Here is a 22602-nt window from a genome sequence, read left to right as displayed (position 1 = left end):
AAAAACATACATAAAAAAACAACTGCTAAAACAATAGCGGGAAAGACTTTAATCAACTTGTGACTTTAACCTCAAACTTTTTCATTAGAATTCTCCTTCCGTGTGTTCTGCTATTGCCTCTGTCATAGCAAGTTACATAAAAGAAATATTGTGTTAGTTTGTGCATGGGACAATAAGGTGGCAGTGGCACAATGATTGTTTCTTTGGATCCGGTTACCTCCAAGTCCTGACAGTGGCTGCTTGCTTCGGATGCCCTGAGAGACACTTTCTGAAGTTGCTCTTGGGTGTTCTCCAGGGATGTTCTTCGGTCCTGCTGCTGAGCTTCCAGTAACTTTATCCTTTTGGTTAATGATCTGATTATTTCATTCCTTCTCTGCAGTTCATCTAGTCAGTAAACACAGCACCTTAGTCCAATACAACGTTTTTATATTTTCATCATACTGTGCTGTAGAGTTTCAAGAATACATATATCTTAAATCAGCTCGATGTGTATGGATTGACTATGTGGTACACAGACACAGTTTTGTAACTTCGTACTTTCTAGCCTGGCAACCTTCTGTTCCAGTGTGAGAACTCGCTGACGATCATACTCCCAAGCAAGCAACTGCCTCTGATGCACTAATACCATGTCATTTAGCTCCTTGTCTCGATCCTTCAGCTCAGCAATTAATAACTGTAGCTCATTTCTTTGCTTCTGAATGGTAGAATTCTCAAGGTCTGTATACAGCAGCTTAAAAAAAAAAAAGAAACAGCAAGAGAATAATCGTTCTATTAATTTTTCGATTTCTGGGATATTATAACTATAATCAGGATTCAATAACATGCAAACACCATACTGCATATGGGGATAAAATTCAAATCTAGAAGAGAATGCTGATGTTATAGAGTTACTAAAGTAACTTACTTGTAAAAGGTTGTACACACTAGATCAGAGGTTCCCAAACGCGGTCCTCAAGGCTCCCCAACAGTTCAGGTTATAGAGATATCCATGATTGACCACAGGTGACTTAATTAGTACCTCAGTCAATTTGATCTAACTACCTGTGCTCAACCATGGATCTCTCTAAATCCTGAACTGTTGGGGTGCCTTGAGAACCACATTTGGAAACCTCTGCACTAGACAATATTTTGCACAATTTGGCAGATTGCGACGCATCGGAACGTCAAATCGTGTAAAAATATGTCCAAATCGTGAGTGTCCACTCATGATCACGATGCCGATGCGCGTACCTGTGAGTCGTACATATCATCTTCACATCTTGCCTACAGCAGGCAAGATCTGCCAATCTCGTACACGACGCACTAGAAACTGTTAAGGACGCACAATAGATCGTTGGTCAGATTGGAGGAGTGCCAGAAAGCAGCTAGGGAGAGTTCAAGGGAAATCACTCACGATATCGCACATCGTAGTGTGTACACACCTTAAGTCAGGGCTTCACAAATATTTCTAAAATCTAGGAGCCAGGATGAAAGTGTATGAGCCAGACCCGGGCAACCAACCCCCATGGCCACGCAACTAACGGGGTACCCCAGGTAAACCACCCTCCCACAGCCACATTACTGAGCAGCTAAGCCCCCTCTCCAGGCAACATACCCTCAGAAAGACCACCCCGGGCAAGCAAAGCCACCGCCAGCAGTGGCCGAACTAGAGTGGTGGGCCCAGGTGCAAGAATATGCTTTGGGCACCCCTATGCAGTGCCCACAGTAGTGTCCCATTAACAATGCCCCCAGAAGTGGTCCCCGCTATGCATTGGCCTCTGTAGGAGTCCCCCCTATACAGTGCCCCCAGTAGTCCTCACTATGCATTACCCCTAGTAGCACCCCCCTTATACAGTGCCCCAATAGTGGTCCCCCTATGTAGTGCCCCTTTAATCAGTGCCCCCAGAAGTTGTCCCCCCAGTAGTAGTCCCCCTATACAGTGACCCCAGTAGTAGTCCCCCTATGCAGTGACCCCAGTAGTAGTCTCCACTATGCATTGCCCCCAGTAGCAGCCCCACCCTGTACAATACCCCAATAGCGGGCCCCCCATACAGTGTCCACAATAGCGGCCACCCCCCCTCTGCATTGCCCCCTGTAGCAGCCACCTCCCTCATGCAGTGCCCCTTACACTCAAAAAAAACATAACTACTGTATCGTTCACTGCCGGCTCCCACGCCCCCGCAGGCTGCCCGCGGTCCTCACCTCAGGAATCAGGATGATGATCGATGACTGTCAAGACAGTCACACACTGTGACACACAGCCAGGAGCAGCCGTGCCCAGCCCTGTATCACCAACCGCCGGCTCCCATGCCCCGCAGGCCGCCCACGGTCCTCAGCACTGCACTTTAAGTCACACAGTGACACACAACCAGGAGTAGCAGCCGCTGCCCAGCCAGCCCTGTATCACCGCGCTGGCTCCCATGTGCCTGCTGCCCGCCTGACAGTGACTCCAGACTCCAGTTTCAGTTCAGTCTCCGGCGCAGGTACAGCAGTCAGCATGGCTGCCTCTCTCCCCTCATGTCTTTGACGCCGGCGCCGCCCTTGTTCAGCTCCGCCCCCAAGCCACTGCGGGGGCTGCAGGGACAGTAGATACGCTATGGGAGGCAGGGGGTTGCTGAAAATCTGGTCGCCAGGCAGCCAAATCTGGTCGCCATGGCGACCTGGCCCCCGGGTTTTGTCGAGCCCTGCCTTAAGTGTTGTGTGCTCCATAGATGTTGGGGTAGGTCCCAACGGCAACTGTGGTGGAATGGCGATGCAAATCACATCATCACAGCCCGTCCCCACTGTAAAATGCACCAATTTGTTGCAGGATGTGGGGCCATGATAATGCCATTCACTTTATCACAGCTATGTCCACTTCACTGCAGAAGTGGATGGGACGCAGGAAGGATGGTCTACTCTCATAGGACCCCTGGAGAACTCACTGAAATTCCAGAGTCTCCTGGACATCCCTGGAGGATTTACAAACATGCTGTAATCACTGTGTAATATGGCAATTATTTAAGTAGTGTACCTCCAATTTCAACAAACATATATGACAAATATTCCCACATACACACGTCTGTACCTTTGGTGAGGCTAGAGAATTTGAGGCGTTCATGTGGACGTAACGCACCGTCTTCAGATAATGGTAAACACTGTAAATCGAAATAAAAGATTTAGGGGTCTATGTACTAAGCAGTGATAAGAGACTGAGTGAAAAGTGATAAGTCAGTGATAAGGTGCCAGCCAGTCAGCTCCCAACTGTCATTTTTCAAACACAGCCTGTGAGATGGCAGTCGGGAGCTGATTGGCTGGCACCTTATCACTTTCCACACAGTCTCTTATCACTGCTTAGTACATAGACGCCTTAGAACGAAAAGCTTGCCAAGTGTCACACTCATCATCACAATTGGGATTTCTTATTTGACAGACAGAAGCTTTAAAGCCATCATAAATATCACAAAATATACCTTAGCCATAAAGCAATTATCACATTTAATTAAAAAAATAAATACATGGACAGCATGGGATAGCTATATTAGCCTATGTGCAAACGCAGGGAAACCCTTGTGCCACCATATAAATAAAATATACAAATATTATTGCCTCACATCAAACCGGTGTTATTACTGGAGCCAGGGCATCGCTGCGTCCAGGGTCTTCAGAGCCAGAACCCCTTACCCTTCATTTCCTGACGTATTACAGCGTATCGGGTCTGTTACCATTACCAGTAATCAGGAGATCGCTACTGACCAAACACTGCTTAGGCTGTCACTGGCTATAGCCGTATATGCACAGTATGGGCTATCACCCCCCGAGTCCCAGCCAGGTAACACAGATGTGTTTGGCAGACGACTTTCTTATCTTCCCGCATCACTTCCAAACAAAGCATCGCGAGATGTCACCCTGCCTCATCACATCACGCGAGATCTCAGGAGCACAGACAGTTCTTAACCTAGTACTACTATTATCCCTCTCCCGGACACTCAGTGTCATCATGTATATAGATGGGTGGATAGATGACACTGATCGCAGCAACCTTGATTTCATAGTAGACGAGGAGTGTCCGGTAGATCGTTACTTACCATGCGGTGCCTGTGATCACGTATTTATGTCTGTCTGTTCCCTTAGGGGAAGTGAAGGTAACAGGATATATATGTGATCAGAATTTTATAGTTGTTATATTTTACAACTGTCCCTAAATGTAATGATCAGTTCCAAGTTTTAATTATTTGTCCCTACATCTTTATACTGACCATCTTCAATTGTATTTATGTAGTTATCTTCTTAAGCAATCATTAATAAACTGTGCTTAGTATAACATTGTGACCTGCGGTAACTCTGCAGCAATGTGTCCCATGAAATTACAGTCACAAGTTTTGGAATCTGCACAGGAGCACTAGCAACAAATATCCGCAGATGCCAGTGTTGACTCATTTCCAAGGATATCCCCAGGTTATAAAGTTTTTCAACTTTAAGTAACCACTAAACTATCCCCATTCCCAATAATAGTATACCCTAGTGCAGTGGTTCTCAAACTCGGTCCTCAGGACCCCACACAGGTCACGTTTTGCAGGTCACCCACAGGTGTATTCATTACTCACTGACACATTTTAAAAGATCCACAGGTGGAGCTAATTATTTAACTTGTGATTCTGTGAGGAGACCTGGAAAACATGCACTGTTTGGGGTCTTGAGGACCGAGTTTGAGAACCTGTGCCCTAGTGGATGCGTCCTAACTAGAAACTTTAGAGCCTGGGGCAAGAAAGAAAAGTGACACCTTGCACTGACGTTTAACAACATTGACCTAAAATACTGAGGGGGAGATCATTAGCGCACACAGGGGGAGCGGGGGGGGGGGTTCTGAGTATCCCCCCTGGACAGCCACTAAGCCCCACCCCATTTCAGATTGGCCCACGGCACTCAGTGCCACCAGCAGCGGTGGCCATTGAGTGGGTCAAACCATCAATGCTTCACCATGGATGTTTTTTTGCAATTGATGGTAATCACCAATGAAACCATCGATGGCCACCCCTACACTAGGGATGGCCATCAACCATGGATGATTACAAACCATCAATAGTTTTGTCATCAATGTCGGAGACCCAATGGTTCTCTGTCTGTGATGGCTCAGAGCCCCACAATGTTTGTTGTTTTCTTCCCTGTTCCGGGACACGGGGCATAGTGTTGCCACCGGTGCTCTGATTAGCCCGCTGTCCAGGGACTAGTAGAGCGGGGCTGACCATCAGTGGACAAAACCATCAATGGTTTCCTACAGATGGTTACATCTGGCTCTGTATTTATGAGCTACAGTGGATTATCACTAAATCATCAAATAAATAAATTGCTGTTATGTCTTTTTATAGGCAAATTTATTCACTGTTTGCATCCTGTCCATTAATTTTAAACAAATTGTCAAGTGAATCATTTTATCCCCCAAAAAATTTGTAGCGGGAGAACTGGGAACTGGGTTGTTGTGGTGTGATCCCGTCTTGTCACCAATAGAACTGCGGGTTTATCGCTACAATGGTATGTATAGGATATTTCCTTTATGTGTAATACGTGATTTGCCTCTAGTTCATGTTTAAAACAACTGTTCTAGATAATGTTAAATGTTGACTTGTTATACCTTGCACTTTTACACCCATGTATCTCTGTTTCTAAAGATGTACCCCTAATGAAGTTCCATTGAGGAACGAAACGCATTGGATTCTTCATTGTTTGTATGCTTTCGTTGAATGTAAGCTTTTTTATAGATATAAAAGTCTTTTTCGCTATTAAAATTATACATTTTTTAGATAAGAAAGTGTTCTTCATTTACTGATAGTGGCCATTGTGGCCCTTCTCCGGGTGTATTTTGGTGTGAGGGTGTCTTTCAGTGAAAACTGCAAAGAATTGTTGGGTATCGGAAAAAGAACAGTGCATCTACAATTCCTATAAAGGAAAAACAAGAGTTTTACAACAACAGTTCCTCTAAGTGAAAATCTCTTGATATTGGACTGATCATTTTTATGGTTATCTATTATCTTCCAGTAGAGTGTACCAATTGGTGTTCTTTATATATAAAAAGTCTGTTCTATTTTAACTATAAGCGCCCTTTATTCTCCTTTTATTTTTTTATATATGTAGTTTTGTTTAGGTAGTCCAAGAAATACCATGGAATCCAAGATGAAACAAAGAGCCGTCATTGAATTTCTGGAAAAAGAAAGCTGCAGTGCTACAGAAATCCACAGAAGACTGAAAAAAGTATATGGTGAGCGCACAATTGACTATAGCAATGTCAGAAGGTGGATGAAGCGTTTTCAATTGGGAGAATAGTCCGTGTACGACAAACCTCTTGGTGGCAGAACATCAACTGCAGTGACAGCAGAGAATTGACACAAAGTGGATGCCATGATTCAGAAAGACCGTCGTGTGACCATCAGAGATATCAGTGATGAACTTGAATGTAGCCATGGCACTGTAGAACCACTAATCAATGATTTGGGATATTGTAAAGTGTGTGCTTAATGGGTTCCAAAGCAAATAACCAGGGATCATAAGGCCCAGAGGGTGGAAGTGTGCAATGACCTTTTGACCAACTTTGAAGTCAACCCTGAGACATTTTGGAAAATGTCATTACAGGAGATGAGACCTGGGTATTCCTTTATGACCCAGAAACAAAGTCCCAATCAAAACCAATGGAAACACCTAAGTTCACCTAGGCCAAAAAAAGTTTAAATCACAGCGATCCGTAAACAAAGTCATGGCCACATTCTTCCGGAATTGCCGAGGTGTTATTCCCATCGATTACTTGGAACAAAACCAATCAATCAACAATGATCGATACATGATTACACTTAAGAAGCTGAAAGAAGCCATCTGCAAAAAAAGGTCAACAATTCCACTGTCAAATGTCATCTTACACCACGACAATGCCAGACCTCACACTTCGATGGCAACATCTGTGGCCATTGCCAAAATGGGGTGGGCAATAATGCCACATCCACCATACAGTCCTGATTTGGCCCCTTCTGACTTACATCTGTTTGGCCCTCTCAAAAACTTTTACCGTGGTCAACATTTTGAAGACATAGAGGTTGTTAAAAACGCCATACATTCCTGGGTCAAACACCAACCACTGGAAATTTTCCAAAGTGGCTTCACAGCTTGGGTTGAGAGGTGGAGAAAATGTTTGAATTTTTTGAGTAGAGTTATTCTGTTACTTGGGGGCCCATTTATCAAAGATCATTTGAGGTAAATTCCCCGAAAACGGTTTACCTCAAATACTTTATCAAAGATCATTTGAGGTAAATTCCCCGAAAACACCCAGAGCGGCTCAGGGTATTTGCAGAAATGGCATGCTCTCCCATCAGGAGACAGGAGTGTACATAAGACACTAGGGGGTCCATGTGCTAACCCTCCACTTACCATGGGAAAAAAGACGATCATGCTTCACCTGTTAACGGTTCAAAGCAAGAGATGGCTACTACACTGTGGGCCTGACTTGGCAGAGGATGTATTTACTTTATCAACGCAGATACCCGATGGTCAGGAATCTGCGCATGTGCCGGGCCCGTACTGCGCAAGTGCTGTACGGGTCTACGATCCCGCATGCAGTTCAGCAGCAGACTGTCAGTGATTGACAGTCTGCTGCTGTTTCTTGGCAGGAGAGGGAGGCAATAGCGTTTCCCAAAACGGAGGTGTGTTGCCGCCGTTGAGGGGGAATGAAGAGGTCAGGATCGCCGTCGGCTGATGGAGATTTCCTGGCTTCTTTTGTGCATCTGACGGCTTGCTTAACCCCATGGTCACTCAGGAGGACAATGGTAGCACAGATGATCCAATTATGCATCCTTGAACGCAGCTCGGATCAATAATGCATGCAGGAGGCATGTCGCCTCCTGCTGTATTACCATATTATTGCTATCGCAGCTCGTACCATGTTAGCAGGTACGATAGCAAATCCATCTGGTGCTGAATCTGGTGTGTATTAAAAATGCTCCTGTCAAAAAGGGTGAATGGAAAGTTACCCCCTCGTCGGTGTGCGCACAGACACCTAGCACATCCATGATGGGTTTCTGCGCAGTCTTGTAAAGACAAACAGCTCAGCTGCTTTATGCCTTTTTTTAAAACTTTATTGGCAAATTAACAAACCGACAACGATGAAGTCTGGTTCTGAACTCTTCATGATACAGGGGGCAGATAACGGTAGCTAGAGTGGGCGAAGATAGTGCTGGAGAAGACACCCAACAGTAAGTGACCCCTCTCATTAGTAACACCTGGGTCACTTAGGTGCCTATGGCAGCGCAGTGTTCTAGCCTGCACTGTAGCGCTGGCATGAAGATGGTAGAGAAATCCCTTTAGTAGGGAGAAGCGGAATGTACAGGGATTTGCTCTGCCTTTACTGTTTGTTACCCTTATTTACCCATAGTACATGGACCATAGAGGGAAATGCAGTGTTGATGCCATGGATGAAGGGAGCCTCCTGCAGTTTAAATAGCGCCATCCACAGCTGCCTGCCAATACCTATGGGGAGAAACTTCCTCCTGAGTGTACATGTCCTCACGTCTCCTCCTTCCCACCATCCTGTGGGTGCAGCAGCCGGTGTGGCACATACAATTTTTTTTAATTTTTTTTTTAAAGTGATCGCAGCAATGCTTCCCTGGATTGGCCACGCCCCCTCTGCGGCCCTAGCCACATGACCAGCAGTTACACAGCCACATAAACAACAGTACAACAGCTTCATGACCAGCAGTTAAATAGCTACATAAACAACAGTATTACAGCGGCATGACCAGCAGTTATACACTATAGTAAACAAAAGTTACATGACCAACTAGTTATTATATAATGTAGCCTGCCACAGAAATCAGTGCCTGCTCTTTATGTATTAACATTTATATAGAACCTACTCCAGGCTTGCCTACCCTCCCGATTTGGCCGGGAGCCTCCCGATTTTCGGGTGCCGCTCCCGGCCCCCCGGAAGGCAGGCAAGCCTCCCGGAAGTCTCCGACCCTCCCCACCTCCCCCCTGAAAAAAACAAAAATACCCGCAGTGGGGGGCCCGGTGAAGCGATTCGCGCAGAATCGCGTCATCGTGGCCCTGCCCCCTGCTTCACAATGCCGAAAATCACGGCATTGTGAAGAGGGGGCGGAGTCACGATGATGCGATCGTGCGGCCCCGGCTCCGCCCCCAGTGTGACACAAAATGGCCACTCCACCCCAATGGCCAGCCCCGCCCCCTGCTATTAGCCGACAATCAGCTCCCTCCCGGAAGGCTGGAGCTGATTGTCGGCAAGTATGACCTACTCCCATATTAGCTTGTCTAAGTAGAGCTTGAACATACAAACTCCACACAGGGCCCTGGTAGGAGTTGATCCCAGTGCTGTGGATCAGCACTGCTATCCACTGTGCCACCGTGTTGTTCTTTGATGGAGAAGATGTGATGGAAGGGAACTAGTGAGTGTTGACAGGTACATACAGACATCGTTAAAGAGAGAGAATGAAATCCAACAACTACGAAGTATGAATGGGATGATGCACGGTTGATATAATGGTTAGTATTACTGCCTCACAGCACTGAGGCATACCTGCCTGCATACAGCGGGGGGCGTGGCCAGGCAATGTCACAGTTTTTGGGACAGGGCCAGGTCGCGTCATCGTGGCCCCGCAATAAAGGCATTGTGAACAGGGGGCGGAGCCACGATGACGCGATACAGCACAAATCGAGTCATCGGCCCCCCTGCTGCGGAGGTTTCTAGTACTAGGGGGGAAGCCGGGAGGCTTACCTGCCATTACCAGGGGGTCGGGAGCGGCACCAAATTGGGAGGGTAGGCAAGCCTGCACTGGTCATAGGTCTGACTCCCACCACAGCCCCAACTGTGTGGAGTTTGTATATTCTCCCTGTGCTTGTGTGGGCTTCCTCTGGGTATCGAACCTACATGTACATGTGGTATGGTGTATATTATTATTATTGATATTATCAATAACAGTTTCTTATATAGCGCAGCATGTTATGTTGTGCTTTAAAGTATAGATAGATTGTGTATATATATATATATATATATATATATATAAATTGTATAGTATATCTATATAGAGTATAGATTGTAAGCTTCAATTAGGCAGGAACTGATGTGAATGGCCAAATATTCTCTGTATAGTGCTGCAAAATATGTGTGCACTATATAAATAACTGGTAATAATAATAATGAGAATTTACAGGGAAAGGGAGTCAGCGAGCCAGATGTAGGATACAATTTCCCTCCACAGTTTCTTGATGTTTTGTACTTAATATATATATATGTTATAACATCTTAACAACTTGCATAGCATGTTCACACCAGATGCAACCGTACCTGGCTGAGCTTTCCCTGACATGGTCACATCTGATGCCCACTTGGCAGCAGCAGGAAGATAATCGTTCTGCAGCCACCAGTCTCAGACTGACCTCAGTGATCAGCAGCCTACGGAATCCCCCCACCCAGCTCTGTAGTCACAGTGCAGCGGGCTGCGGCTCTGCCCACAGTGTGTCTGATCACTGTGGCACAGAGTGGTATACAAATCAAAATATAACATAGCACATCAATGTTTCAAATGCATTCCAGTTCACATTTTTGTTGAAAGGCATTAGATTTTTGATTCAGAGTTCTACACAATCCATACTTGCCTACTTTTGAAAATGACGTTGAGGGAGATTGCAGATGGCTGCAGAATGCGTCGGGCGCACTGCGGCGTGCCGTTGTGGGGGCGTGGTCTGCTCCACCCAAAGCGAGTGTCTAACTCCACCTATGGGCGTACATATTCCTATAAGCTGACGCCCTAGCTCCCCCACTGACATTAATACATCTCTACCCTGCCATATTGACATTAATAGATTCCCCCCCCCCCACACACACACACACACATTAATTTATATGAATAAATACACACACACACAGTCGCACACACACATCCCATGAATAGATTCACACACACAGTCACACACACATATCCCATGAATAGATTCATACACAGTCACACACAAATATCCCATGAATAGATTCACACACAGTCACACACACATATCCCATACATAGATTCATACACAGTCACACACACATATCCCATGAATAGATTCATACACAGTCACACACACACATCCCATGAATAGATTCACACACACACACAGTCTCACACACACATCCCATGAATAGATTCACACACACAGTCTCACACACACATCCCATGAATAGATTCACACACACAGTCACACACACACAGTCTCACACACATATCCCATGAATAGATTCATACACAGTCACACACAAACATCCCATTAATAGATTCACACACAGTCACACATATCCCATACATAGATTCATACACAGTCACACACACACATCCCATGAATAGATTCACACACACAGTCTCACACACACATCATCCCATGAATAAATTCATACACACAGTCTCACACACACATCCCATGAATAAATTCATACACCGTCACACACACACATCCCATGAATAAATTCATACACACAGTCACACACACACATCCCATGAATAGATTCACACACAGTCACACACAGTCTCACACACACATCCCATGAATAGATTCACACACAGTCTCACACACACACAGTCTCACACAGTCTCATACACACAGTCACACACACACATCCCATGAATAGATTCACACACACACACAATCTCTCACACACACACAGTCAGTCACACACATCACATGAAGATTTCACCCCCCCACACACACACACACACAGTAATAGATCTCCCTCCCTCCCCCACGATACTGACATGAGTTATACATTTGGCAGGAGCTGCAGTGAGCTCTAACACTCACAGAGGGGTATTCAATATGGGAGCGAAAAGTCCGTGCTGGACTTTTCGCTCCACATCGGAGATTTTCCTGTGATAAAGTATTGGGCGCGCGCCCGCTTTATCCCGCATTCAATATAAAACCTAAGAAAACGGGAAGCTGCGAAGTGGGATCTGCGTAAAAAAACGAAATTTTCCTGGAATAAATTGTAGGACCCCCCTAAAGTTGTAAAAACATGGGGGATCACTATGGGTACCCCCGTTTTAGCCTGCAAATGAAAGTTGGGGATTTAAATAGCCGCAGCAGGTGTTTTTTTTCCCGACATTGAAGAAGTGATGCAGAAGAGCACTTCGTTTTTTTTTTTTCGTTTTTTTAAATGGTCCAATCAAATTTGGGGTACATGAAAAGGGTACTAGCATATTTTTATGTCCCTAAAGTAAGTTTTAAAAAATTCTGCAACTATGCCCCTGCCGCTAATAACCTATTCTAGAAAACACCTGCCGCATACTTGCAGAATAGAAGAAGAAAAAAGAGAGAAAGTAGAGCTATTACTGCAGTGCACTATACTGCCAGTACATGTTAATTGTCCTTTATTAAAACATGTTAATCTTTAATCAAAAATCAATTAAAATGTTAATATATAAGGGTTATCACAACTGGCGAAATATATTTAAAATTAATTCAACATTCAATAGGATAGAAAGATGTGCATAAAGTATGAAATTAAGTGTGTTTTAAAAGAAAATCATATGTGCCGCTGGCTGCATATAATTATATTGTTATATAATTGAATTGATGTTGTTCTCCCAATATCACTGTTAAGATATAATTATATATATATATATTTATATAGATTTAATAATCTACATTCATCATCCTTTGTCAGTGATATTGTTATAGAGAAAAATGTACATCTGCAGCAGCTAAAAATGTAACAGATTGTGTTGAGGTAGACTTCCAATGCAACTATTCGAGAGTAGCTACTAAAGTAACACGTCACATAAAGTATTCGGCAGTAGTCTATTCACACCATAGTAAGTCTATTCACACCATAGTATTGCTGTTATTGTATTTGGGCTAGCTAGCTCCATATAATAGTACTCAGCTCCGTGGTTTCGTGAATTACATTGCCGTTTATCAGCGAGGGAATAATGAGTATGTAATATTCCCTCAGACTGCTGCAGATATAAACATATATTACATCAAAGCATATAGATAATAACAGTGGAGTGCAGCCAGTCGGCATATGAAATGGAACGCCAACGCGCGTTTCGCCTGGCTGCTTTTTCAAGGCATACTTGCAGAATAGCCCTGAACCTATTTCCCTATTTTTAAACACTTTTTCCCCATTATTTTTTTTTTCACCCCAAGTTTTAAAATAATTTTTTGGGGTGTCCCTATTTTTTTTTTTACTTTTTTTGACAGTTATTTTTAAAATGTCATTCCCAGGGGTGCACGCTATTTTTTTTAAGCCTGCACCCCTAAACCCCAATTCTGCACTTTTTTTCGCCACCTATTCAGTGGTGAAAAGCTATCCCCGTTTTTTTTTCAAAGACTTTTCGAACCTGCGAAAAGTCTTTGAAATTGAATACGCTGTAAAACCAAAACCTCCGAAAATGACGTAATCGGTGGGAAAACATTGCAAAAACTGAGTTTTCGCTCCATATTGAATACCCCTAATAGTCTCAGGCAGCTCCTCTGTCTCTATCTTCAGTGTCCTCCGATGTTGGCTCCTTCCCCCTCCATCCTCTGTCATCACAGGCTGGCCAGGGAATGCTGGGAGCAGCAGTGTGTGAGCAGGGGAAGGCGTGCCCAGGAGACCTCCGGGCCAGCAGCAGCCACGCTCCTGCCTCCCTGCACCTGGTGAGTACGCCCCTGCGTCTTAAGATCAGACCCCACCCCCTTTACCCCCGGACTCGCGCATGCGCAGTCTGGATTTTTAGACAGGGCAGAGGGAATGCAGGGGATTCAACCTACCTTGCGGGGTAGCGGGAGCTCCCACCTTTATTCGGGAGACTCCCGCGAAATTCAGGAGGGTAGGCAACTCTGACACAATCCTAATGGTTTGTGTACAACTCCGATGGTGGGTGGACTGCGGACAGAGGCGTAGGGAGGGCTATTCCAGTGGAGCGCATGCTCCAGGTGGCAAAAATGTCAGAAGGCGCCGCACGCTGAACTAGGAATCCAGCAGCTGAGCTGTCTAACTACTGTACACTGTCTAATACAGTGCTTTTACAATCTCGCTGAGTTGTACTATGGGGCTGGGAAGCGCTGAGCTCTTTTGGGATGGGACTGGAGGTCAGTCTCGCTCCAGCCGTGAGCTTTTTAGACATAGGGTGAGACATCATAGGTCACGCCCACCAGCCAACCGCAGCTAGCCAGCCTACACACAAGCCAGAGGCCAGTCCACCCGCACACTGAGCAAGAGGCAAAGCATCTCAGCCAGAGGAACAGGACAGGGACAGCAATAAGCCTTCCCAGCTACCGACAGGTGGAGGTCAATGAATGTAATTTCATATTTTGCTGTATTGAGCAATGTGTATTTTTTCTGTGGGGGCCAATTTGATTGTTTTTTTTTTTTGTGGGGACCAATGTATGTGTGTGTTTTTTTTCCTCTGGGGGCCAAAGTATGTGTGTGTGTTTTTTTTTTCTGGGGGCCAACGTATGTGTGTGTTTTTTTTTCCTCTGGAGGCCAATGTATGTGTTTTTTTTTCTGGGGGCCAATGTATGTGTTTTTTGTTTTTTTTCGTTTCCGGGGGCCAATGTATCTGTGTGTTTTTTTTTCCGGGGGGCAATGTATGTGTGTGTTTTTTTTTCCTCTGGAGACCAATGTATGTGTGTGTTTTTTTTTTTTTTTCTGGGGGCCAATGTATGTGTGTGTTTTTTTTTCCTCTGGAGGCCAATGTATATGTGTGGTTTTTTTTATTTCTGGGGGCCAATGTATGTGTTTTTTTTTTGTTTTTTTTGTTTCCGGGGGCCAATGTATGTGTGTGGGTTTTTTTCCGGGGGCCAATGTTTGTGTGTGTTTTTTTTCTCTGGTGGCCAATGTGTGGGTGTGTTATTTTTATGTGGGAGCCGATATATAAGTATTTTCATAGGTCACGCAGCTGTTGTGTAGTGTTCCTCAAGTTAAAAAAGGTTAAAAATCACTGGTCTAACAGCTAGCAGCCTACCGGGTGCCAAATCCAGAGGCGCACATCCTTTCGTCTTCTGCCGCAATGTGCGTGAGACATCATGACATCACACACTAGCGTATAATGTCACACGCACAGACAGAGGGCCAGAAAGAAAAGAGGTGCATCGTGCTGGCTGCATCTGTTTGCTATTTAGACAGATTGACACTAAGTATATCTACTAAAGTGACAGTTTTTAGAGGTGGAGATGTTGCCATACTTACCGACTATGAGCTCCCTCCTACTGGAAGGGAGCAGTCGGGCTTCCTGAATGGGGGGGCATGTCGCAGCAACATGGGGAGCGTCCGGGCTATGACATGTCATTGGCGGCAGAGCATGGGGCGTCACAGCGCAATCGCGTCACTGTGGCCCCACCCCCTCTTCACAATGCAGAAATTAATGGCATTGTAAAGCAGGGGGCAGGGCCATGATGACGCGATTCAGAGCGAATCACGTCACTGGCCTCTCTGCTGCCAGGGTTTATACTGTAACCACGGAGGGGGTGGACGTGTCGCCGGGGACTGGGAGGCTTGCCTGCCTTTCCAGCGGGGCCAGGAGTGGCACCCAATTTTCGGGAAGCCCCCGGCCAAATCAGGAGCGTAGGCAAGTATGGATGTTGCCCATAACAACTAATCAGATTCTACTTAACATTTCACTAGCACCTTCTAGAAGATAACAGCTAGAATCTTTAAATTAGAGATGAGCGGGTTCGGTTCCCTGAGAACCGAACTCACCCGAACTACGAGGATCCGAAGCAGATACGAGTTGGCTTGGGCTTTCCCGCCTGACTCGGATCTAAAAACGAGACAAAACGTCATCATTCCGCTGTCGGATTCTCGCAGGTTTTGGATTCTATAAAGGTCCCGCGATTCGCCGCCATTTTTCATTCCGGCTGTGGCGAGTGAAGAGGGAGGGAGCTGTGCTGTTGTCAATACGTTATTGTAAATTAATTGCACGCTGACGCTGTGTATAGGGGCTGGCTGTAGTCTTTAGAGGGGCTGGCTGTTGTCGTGTCCATCGGGGCTGGCTGGCTGGCTGTTGTTGTCCTGTCCATAGGGGCTGGCTGTTGTCCTGTCCATAGGGGCTGGCTAGCTGTAGTGCTGTGTTGTCCAGGGGGTGCTCTGTCCTTCAGAGGTGCTCTTCACCCAATCCCAGTGTGAAAAAAATAAAAACAATTAGTGTTAACCACACTTGTCATTAGTGCTTGGGTGCTGTGCTGCTGTCTGTCAAGGGGCTGCTTGCTCTTTTCAGGGGTTCACCCCAGTGTTAAAAAAAAATTAAATAAACAATTTTTTTTGTGGGGCATGTTAGCCACACCTGTCATCAGCGTAGGTGCGCAGGGGTGCTGTGCTGCCAGGGTTGGACTGGCCCACAGGGGTACAGGGGAAATCCCCGGTGGGCACCACTGCCTGGGGGCCCTACCACTTGCGCTAATGTCAGTTTCAGACTATGCACTTGAACTATACATTGTAATTCTATTAGAGGGTCAGTTAAATGGTCATAAATGTCTGTCTAAGCTTCTGTGGGGGCTGGCCTCATCCCCTGACTATGCCCCAAAGCATGGGCCCCTACCACTGGATTCCCCCAGTGGGCCCTTCATGCTCCAGTCCGACACTGTGTGCTGCTGTCTGTCAAGGGGCTGCTGGCCCAAAAATAAATACAATTGTTTTTGTATGTGCATGTCAGCCACACCTGGCTGTCACTGTCATCGGCGTAGCTGCGCAGGGGTGCTCTGCTGCTGTCTGTCAATGGGCTGCTGGTCCAAAAAAATAAACTATTTTTTTTGTGCATGTCAGCCACACCTGGCTGTCACTGTCATTGGTATACCTGCATGCACAGGGGTGCTGTGCTGCTGTCTGTCGAAGGGCTGCTGCCCAAAAAATAAATAAACATTTTTTTTTTGTGCGTGTCAGCCACACCTGTCTGTCACTGACATCGACTTAGCTGCACAGGGGTGCTATGCTGCTGTCTGTTGAGGGGCTGCTAGCCCAAAAAATAAACATTTTTTTTGTGTGCATGTCAGCCACACATGGCTGTCACTGTCATCGGCGTAGCTGCGCAGGGGTGCTCTGCTGCTGTCTGTCAATGGGCTGCTGGCCCCAAAAAATAAACTATTTTTTTTGTGCGTGTCAGCCACACCTGGCTGTCACTGTCATTGGTATACCTGCATGCACAGGGGTGCTATGCTGCTGTCTGTTGAGGGGCTGCTGGCCCAAAAAATAAACAATTTTTTTATGTGCATGTCAGCCACACCTGGCTGTCACTGTCATTGGCGTAGCTGCACAGAGGTACTGTGCTGCTGTCTGTCGAGGGGCTGCTGCCCAAAAAATAAATAAACCATTTTTTTGTGTGCGTGTCAGCCACACCTGGCTGTCACTGTCATCGGTGTAGCTGTGCAGGGGTGCTGTGCTGCTGTCTGTCAAAGGGCTGCAGCCCAAAAAATAAATAAACAATTTTTTTGTGTGCATGTCAGCCACACATGGCTGTCACTGTCATCGGCGTAGCTGCGTAGGGGTGCTGTGCTGCTGTCTGTCAAGGGGCTGCTACCCAAAAAATAAACAATTTTCTTTGTGTGCAATGTCAGCAACACCTGGCTGTCACTGTCATCGGCGTAGCTGCACAGGGGTGCTCTGCTGCTGTCTGTCAATGGGCTGCTGGCCCAAAAAGTAAACATTTTTTTAGTGTGCGTGTCAGCCACACCTGGCTGTCACTGTCATCGGCGTAGATGCGTAGGGGTGCTGTGCTGCTGTCTGTCGAGGGGCTGCTACCCAAAAATTAAATAAACTATCTTTTTTGTGTACATTTCAGCCACACCTGGCTGTCACTGTCATTGGCGTAGCTGCACAGGGATACTGTGCTGCTGTCTGTCGAGGGGCTGCTGCCCAAAAAATAAATAAACCATTTTTTTGTGTGCGTGTCAGCCACACCTGGCTGTCACTGTCATCGGCATAGCTGTGCAGGGGTGCTGTGCTGCTGTCTGTCAAAGGGCTGCTGCCTCTTTCAGGGGTTCACCCCCAGTGTGAAAAAAACAATACATTTTTGCTGTGTGCGTGTTATCCACACCATCAATGAAAAAATAAAAAACTTTTTTTTTATTTTATTTTTTTTATTTTGATAAATACTTTTATTGCATTTTGGAAACAAAACCAGTAATAAAAAAAATCTATTTTTTAAATAAAAAACATGAATATTGCAATGAAAACTTTTTTTTAAGTTATTGGTTTACAAAAAGTTTTTTTTTTAATCTTAAACATAGCAGAAATGTTATCCTAACAGATTATCAAGTTATATGCTCTAAAAAACTAAAGCCTATATTTACAAACCTATATAGAGTGGACATCCTAAATTCTAAAACTGTTCTATTCAAAAACATAAATAAAAGCAAAGATTATAAGTCTAGTGTATTATAATGTGTTATTATGATGTTAGAATGTAGAAGGCCAAAAATTGGGTGGACCACACATGGCTGATTGATCAACCATGGCGATTGGATTAGTGTCATAAGGAAGAGGATACTGCAAACTGGGTGTCATGTTATGAGTTGGCCATATGGGGTATGTTGCTGTTAAGGGATCAGGCTGGTTATCAGTGGACACATTATTATAGTTCTTGTTATTCTGGGTTGCCATCTCCTGAAGGGTATTTACCAACAGACAGAGACTACCTATCAGCACAGGCATAGACACTTCCTGAGGAACAGAGCTCTGCTCTCTGGAGGAAAGCCAAATAGATGGGAGCCCCTGTTACAAAATCTGAAGCTCTTCTCTCTCCACATCATCTATTTTAGATGGGAAAAAAATGTCATCAGGGACATCTAGCTCCTCTTTCTGTACCCTGTTCAATCTTTTTGGACAGGAAGTCCAGGATGGATGGTTTGGAAGAAGAATGTCTAGCAACATATGGTGATGGTCATTATCAAGACCTGGTCCCCCAGTGGGTGTAGTCTGGGAAGTATTGGTTGGCATGCAGGCAGCGGAATAACAAAGGCCTCCATGTTGTCTGTGCTCACTATTCCGTATTTCAGTTTGCGATTCAGGTAGGAATAAAGTCGGCTATAGAACAAAGAATCACTGGATGTCTTAGTGCATTCAGGCCAGATACGATCCATGAATTCCCAGACAGATTCTGGACAGATGAATCCTTTGCTTGTGATAATCTTTAGTAATTCCTGGCAAAGGTGGGTGTTATAGCCAGACACTTTGAAGGCTGTAACTTTGAACTGCTTTATAGAAAACATGCGAATGAAACCTTTCCACACTGCAGAAAATGATGGAGAAATCCCTTGAAGTTTAGCACCTAGAGCATCTTTTTCATGTTCTCTGAGGCCTTTCCTGACTGTGAAGAAAGATTCTCCACACTGTAGTCTTTCATTGTGACTTTTTAATGGTGATTTAAATGTTGTCCACTGGCTGAGATCCATCTCATCTGAAGGTTGGGTTTTCCCCATGCAAATGAGACAATTCACATCCAGAAGGTGACTCTTATGTTTAGCCGTGGTGTCAGTCTCTCTTTTGGCAGAATTAGCACAATCTTGGTCTTGGGGGCACCATGATGAATCAGACAGATCCTCCAGGGTAAACATCTGATCTGGTGTTGTATCTATTTCTATTAAACATTTGTATGTGAGTTTAGTCATCTGCAGCTTGTGGTGGAGCTCTTTTTCTGCTTTCTCAATAATCTCCAGACACAAAGTAAAACTTAAACTGAAATGTTGTATTTAATGCTCTGTTCCGCTTGTTCACATATCTAAGTAATATTGTTAAGTAGACAGTGGGAACAACGGCAATTTGAAGGCCACTAACTAACTCTCTTTTTTTTTTTTTAAATGCCCCTGTACAAGTTGGGAAATTCCTTTACAGAACAGAAGGTTTGCAAATGATTATATAAGGCAATTGTTTATCTATTTTTGGAAAGCACACTTCCTGGTCCCCTTCTGGGATGAAAAAAATCCATTCCCAGCAAGCAGGCATGGCGCTCAGTAAAGAATTCCCAAGAAAGACACAACATAAGACAAACCTTAAATCTGAAATGTTGCATTTAATGCTCTGTTCCGCTTGTTCACATATCTGATATGGTTAAGTGGACAGTGGGAACGCCAGTTTGAAGGCCACTAACTCTGTTTTTTTTAATGTCCCTGTACAGGTTGGAAAATGCCTTTACAGAAGGTGTGCAAAGAAGTATTTAAGTCAATTGTTTTTTTGGAAGCACTCTTCATGGTCCCCTTCTGGGATGCAAATACACTCCTAGCCACAGAAGCAGGAGCAGGATTCTCAAGAAAAACATAACGTAAGGCCTTAAATCAAAGGTAGCCAACCTTGGGCCTCGAGAGCTCACGTTTTCCAGACGACCTAGCTGGTGCACAGGTGTATTCAATTCATTACTCACCAAATCATTTAGAAAGATCCACAGGTGGAGTTAATTATTATAGATGTGATTCTGTGAGGAGACCTGGAAAACATGCACTGTTGGTAGCTCTCAAGGACAAGGGTTGGCTACCCCTGCCTTAAATCATAGATCTTACGCTTGTCCACATATCTGTGCTGGTTAAGTGGCACTTTGAGGACACTAACTACTTTTTTTTCTATGTCCCTGTACAGGTTGGGAAATGCCTTTATAGAAGGTTTGCAAAGGATTATTTAAGTCAGTTGTTTATTTGTTTTTGGAAAGCACTCTTTGGTCCCCTTCTGGGATGAGAAAATCAACTCCCAGCAACAGCAGCAGCCATGCTCAAGGATTCTTCTGTGGCAAGGACTGATGTGAATGTATCACTTTTTTTTTTGTAAATGCCTCCTCCCCTCCCCTTCTTCATAAATTTTCTTTGGAATCAAAAAATGAAATTAAATTTACTACCAATCAACCCTCCCTGTCCCTGCCCTGCCTTCAACTACATACATACTCCAACTCCCTCAGGCCTCTATTGAATAATAAAAGTGTTTCCTGATGTGCCATGTTTGAAGTTGAACTGCCATGTGTTTGTACTGCCCGCTGCTGTAGTCAGCCAGCTATCTTGGTGCAAATTTTGGGCCTAAACTAGATGAAAAAAATCAATATTGCGAGCTGTGAGGTGGTCAAAATCCAGATCCAAAACCGAAAAACAAAACACGGAGGTGAGGTTTTGGCAAAACCAATCCAGATCCAAAACCAAAACACGAGGGTCAGTGCACATCTCTACTTTAAATTTACCCCTAACAGTATAATTGTTGTGCTAAGGACACTATCAGAGGCGTTGGAAACGATTTATGTTGGGGGGGACCTGCTACAATCTGTGATGGGGGTGTGAGTACAGGGCACAGATATATATAGTGGTCAGTGAGGGGTGTGTATAAGAGGGGATGGGGGATATGGCGCTATCAGATAGGGAGGGAGGACACTGATAAGTAATGCAGACAGTGAGTAAGGTGGGTGTAATGATTATTATAGACAATGGGGGCCTGCTACAATCAGTGATATATGATGCAGTCAGTGAGGGTGTAATAATGAGTATTATAGTGAATGGGGGACTGCTAAAATCAGTCAGGGAGGGGAAGACCGATTAGAGGTTCCCCATTGCAGAGAAACCACCATTATTTTATTGTTATTATTGTTATTTTATTGATGGAATTATTTTTGTGGGTTAGAATATATCATTTCAATACCTCTCCTAATGTTTATTTTTACATCCCTTTAATTTAACCCCATATGCTGGACACACCTCTTCCCTGGAACACTTGGGGGGGCACCATAGCATGCACATGCTCCGTGGCACCCTAGCAACAAGCTACGCCTCTGACTGCAAATGCGCAGGACCTGTACTGTGCATTTGCAGAACGAGTCCTGCGAGGTCACACGCAGTGCCTCCAAGCCACAGCATGATTGACATGCTACGGTCATTTGGGGGAGGGGAAGATACAGCACTGCCTGTGTTTCCAGAAAATGGGGGGTGTCAGCCCCATCTTCTGGGAGTGCTGTGGGCCTGATTCAGACCCGGTCGTAAGCGCTGAGCGCTCGCAACCAGGTCAATGGTGGCCCAGAGCGCATGCGCACGATGGAGCCGGCTCCGTCGTGCGCATGACCGAGATCCGGATAGCAACAGGCAGTCCGACGCTCCGGGTCTCGCAACAAAGGGGGCGAGCTGTCGATGTTGAGTGACAGCTCACCCCCTTTGGCGGGCGAGCCGGGGGGGTGGCTACCCAAACAGAGGTGTTCCCATGAGAACGCCTGTAGTTTGGGGGCGGCCCCACTGACATCACAAGTGATGTCAGTGGAGAGCTTCCGTCTCTGTTAGAGCCGAAAGCTCTCTGGGGCTTGCGGCCATGAGACCCTACCACAAGGGTCTCGTCGCAAGCCCGATGGTTGCGATGGTCTTGACCATCGCGACCATCAACCTGGCCGCTTCCTATAGATGTGGGTGGTCACCCACAGCTATGCAAGCGGGCCAGGAGGCTGCACAAAAAAAAAACGCCTTGATTCAGAGCGAGTGCTCTTTCAGAGCGTCCGGCTCTGAATCAGGGCCTGAGGCCAGTGTCTGAATCTTCCAATGCAGATTTACTGGCCTCACAAGCGCGAAGGAGGTGGCCATTCTGAGTAAGCCAATGTTGATCCTATACTACGTCTTCGATACTACAGATCTAAGATGCTGGTAAGAGTCATCCTTTTCCTTCAGGTGCCTACTGCAGGCATTAGCATATGT

General features: G+C 45.4%; 1 protein-coding gene and 1 long non-coding RNA gene across 4 annotated transcripts in view; one reads left to right on the top strand and one right to left on the bottom strand.

Annotated features, from left to right (window-relative positions):
- The window catches only part of CCDC62 (coiled-coil domain containing 62), a 46167-nt gene extending 42333 nt beyond the window's left edge, over positions 1-3834 (bottom strand). For 2 of the 3 annotated variants that reach the window (XM_088482176.1, XM_088482177.1), the window contains exons 1-4: positions 3573-3834; positions 3047-3116; positions 538-730; positions 218-384 (exon numbers count right to left, since the gene is read on the bottom strand). In XM_088482176.1, the coding sequence (XP_088338302.1) occupies positions 218-384; positions 538-730; positions 3047-3079 (393 nt within the window). In that variant the 5' untranslated portion in view covers positions 3080-3116; positions 3573-3834. The remainder of the gene's footprint in view (positions 1-217; positions 385-537; positions 731-3046; positions 3117-3572) is intronic. The other variant, XM_088482178.1, reaches the window with a different exon arrangement.
- Positions 3835-3921: 87 nt separating this feature from the next.
- Positions 3922-20815, top strand: LOC148512560 (uncharacterized). Its single transcript, XR_015880195.1, has 4 exons — positions 3922-4103; positions 5413-5490; positions 20076-20219; positions 20531-20815. It is a non-coding gene; the product is annotated as an uncharacterized LOC148512560 (long non-coding RNA).
- Positions 20816-22602: the final 1787 nt, after the last annotated feature.

The sequence above is a fragment of the Taudactylus pleione genome, unplaced genomic scaffold (assembly GCF_031769625.1).
Source record: "Taudactylus pleione unplaced genomic scaffold, aTauple2 ptg000282l, whole genome shotgun sequence".
NCBI classification, from domain to species: domain Eukaryota; kingdom Metazoa; phylum Chordata; class Amphibia; order Anura; family Myobatrachidae; genus Taudactylus; species Taudactylus pleione.
This window is presented reverse-complemented; position numbering and strand designations above follow the sequence as displayed.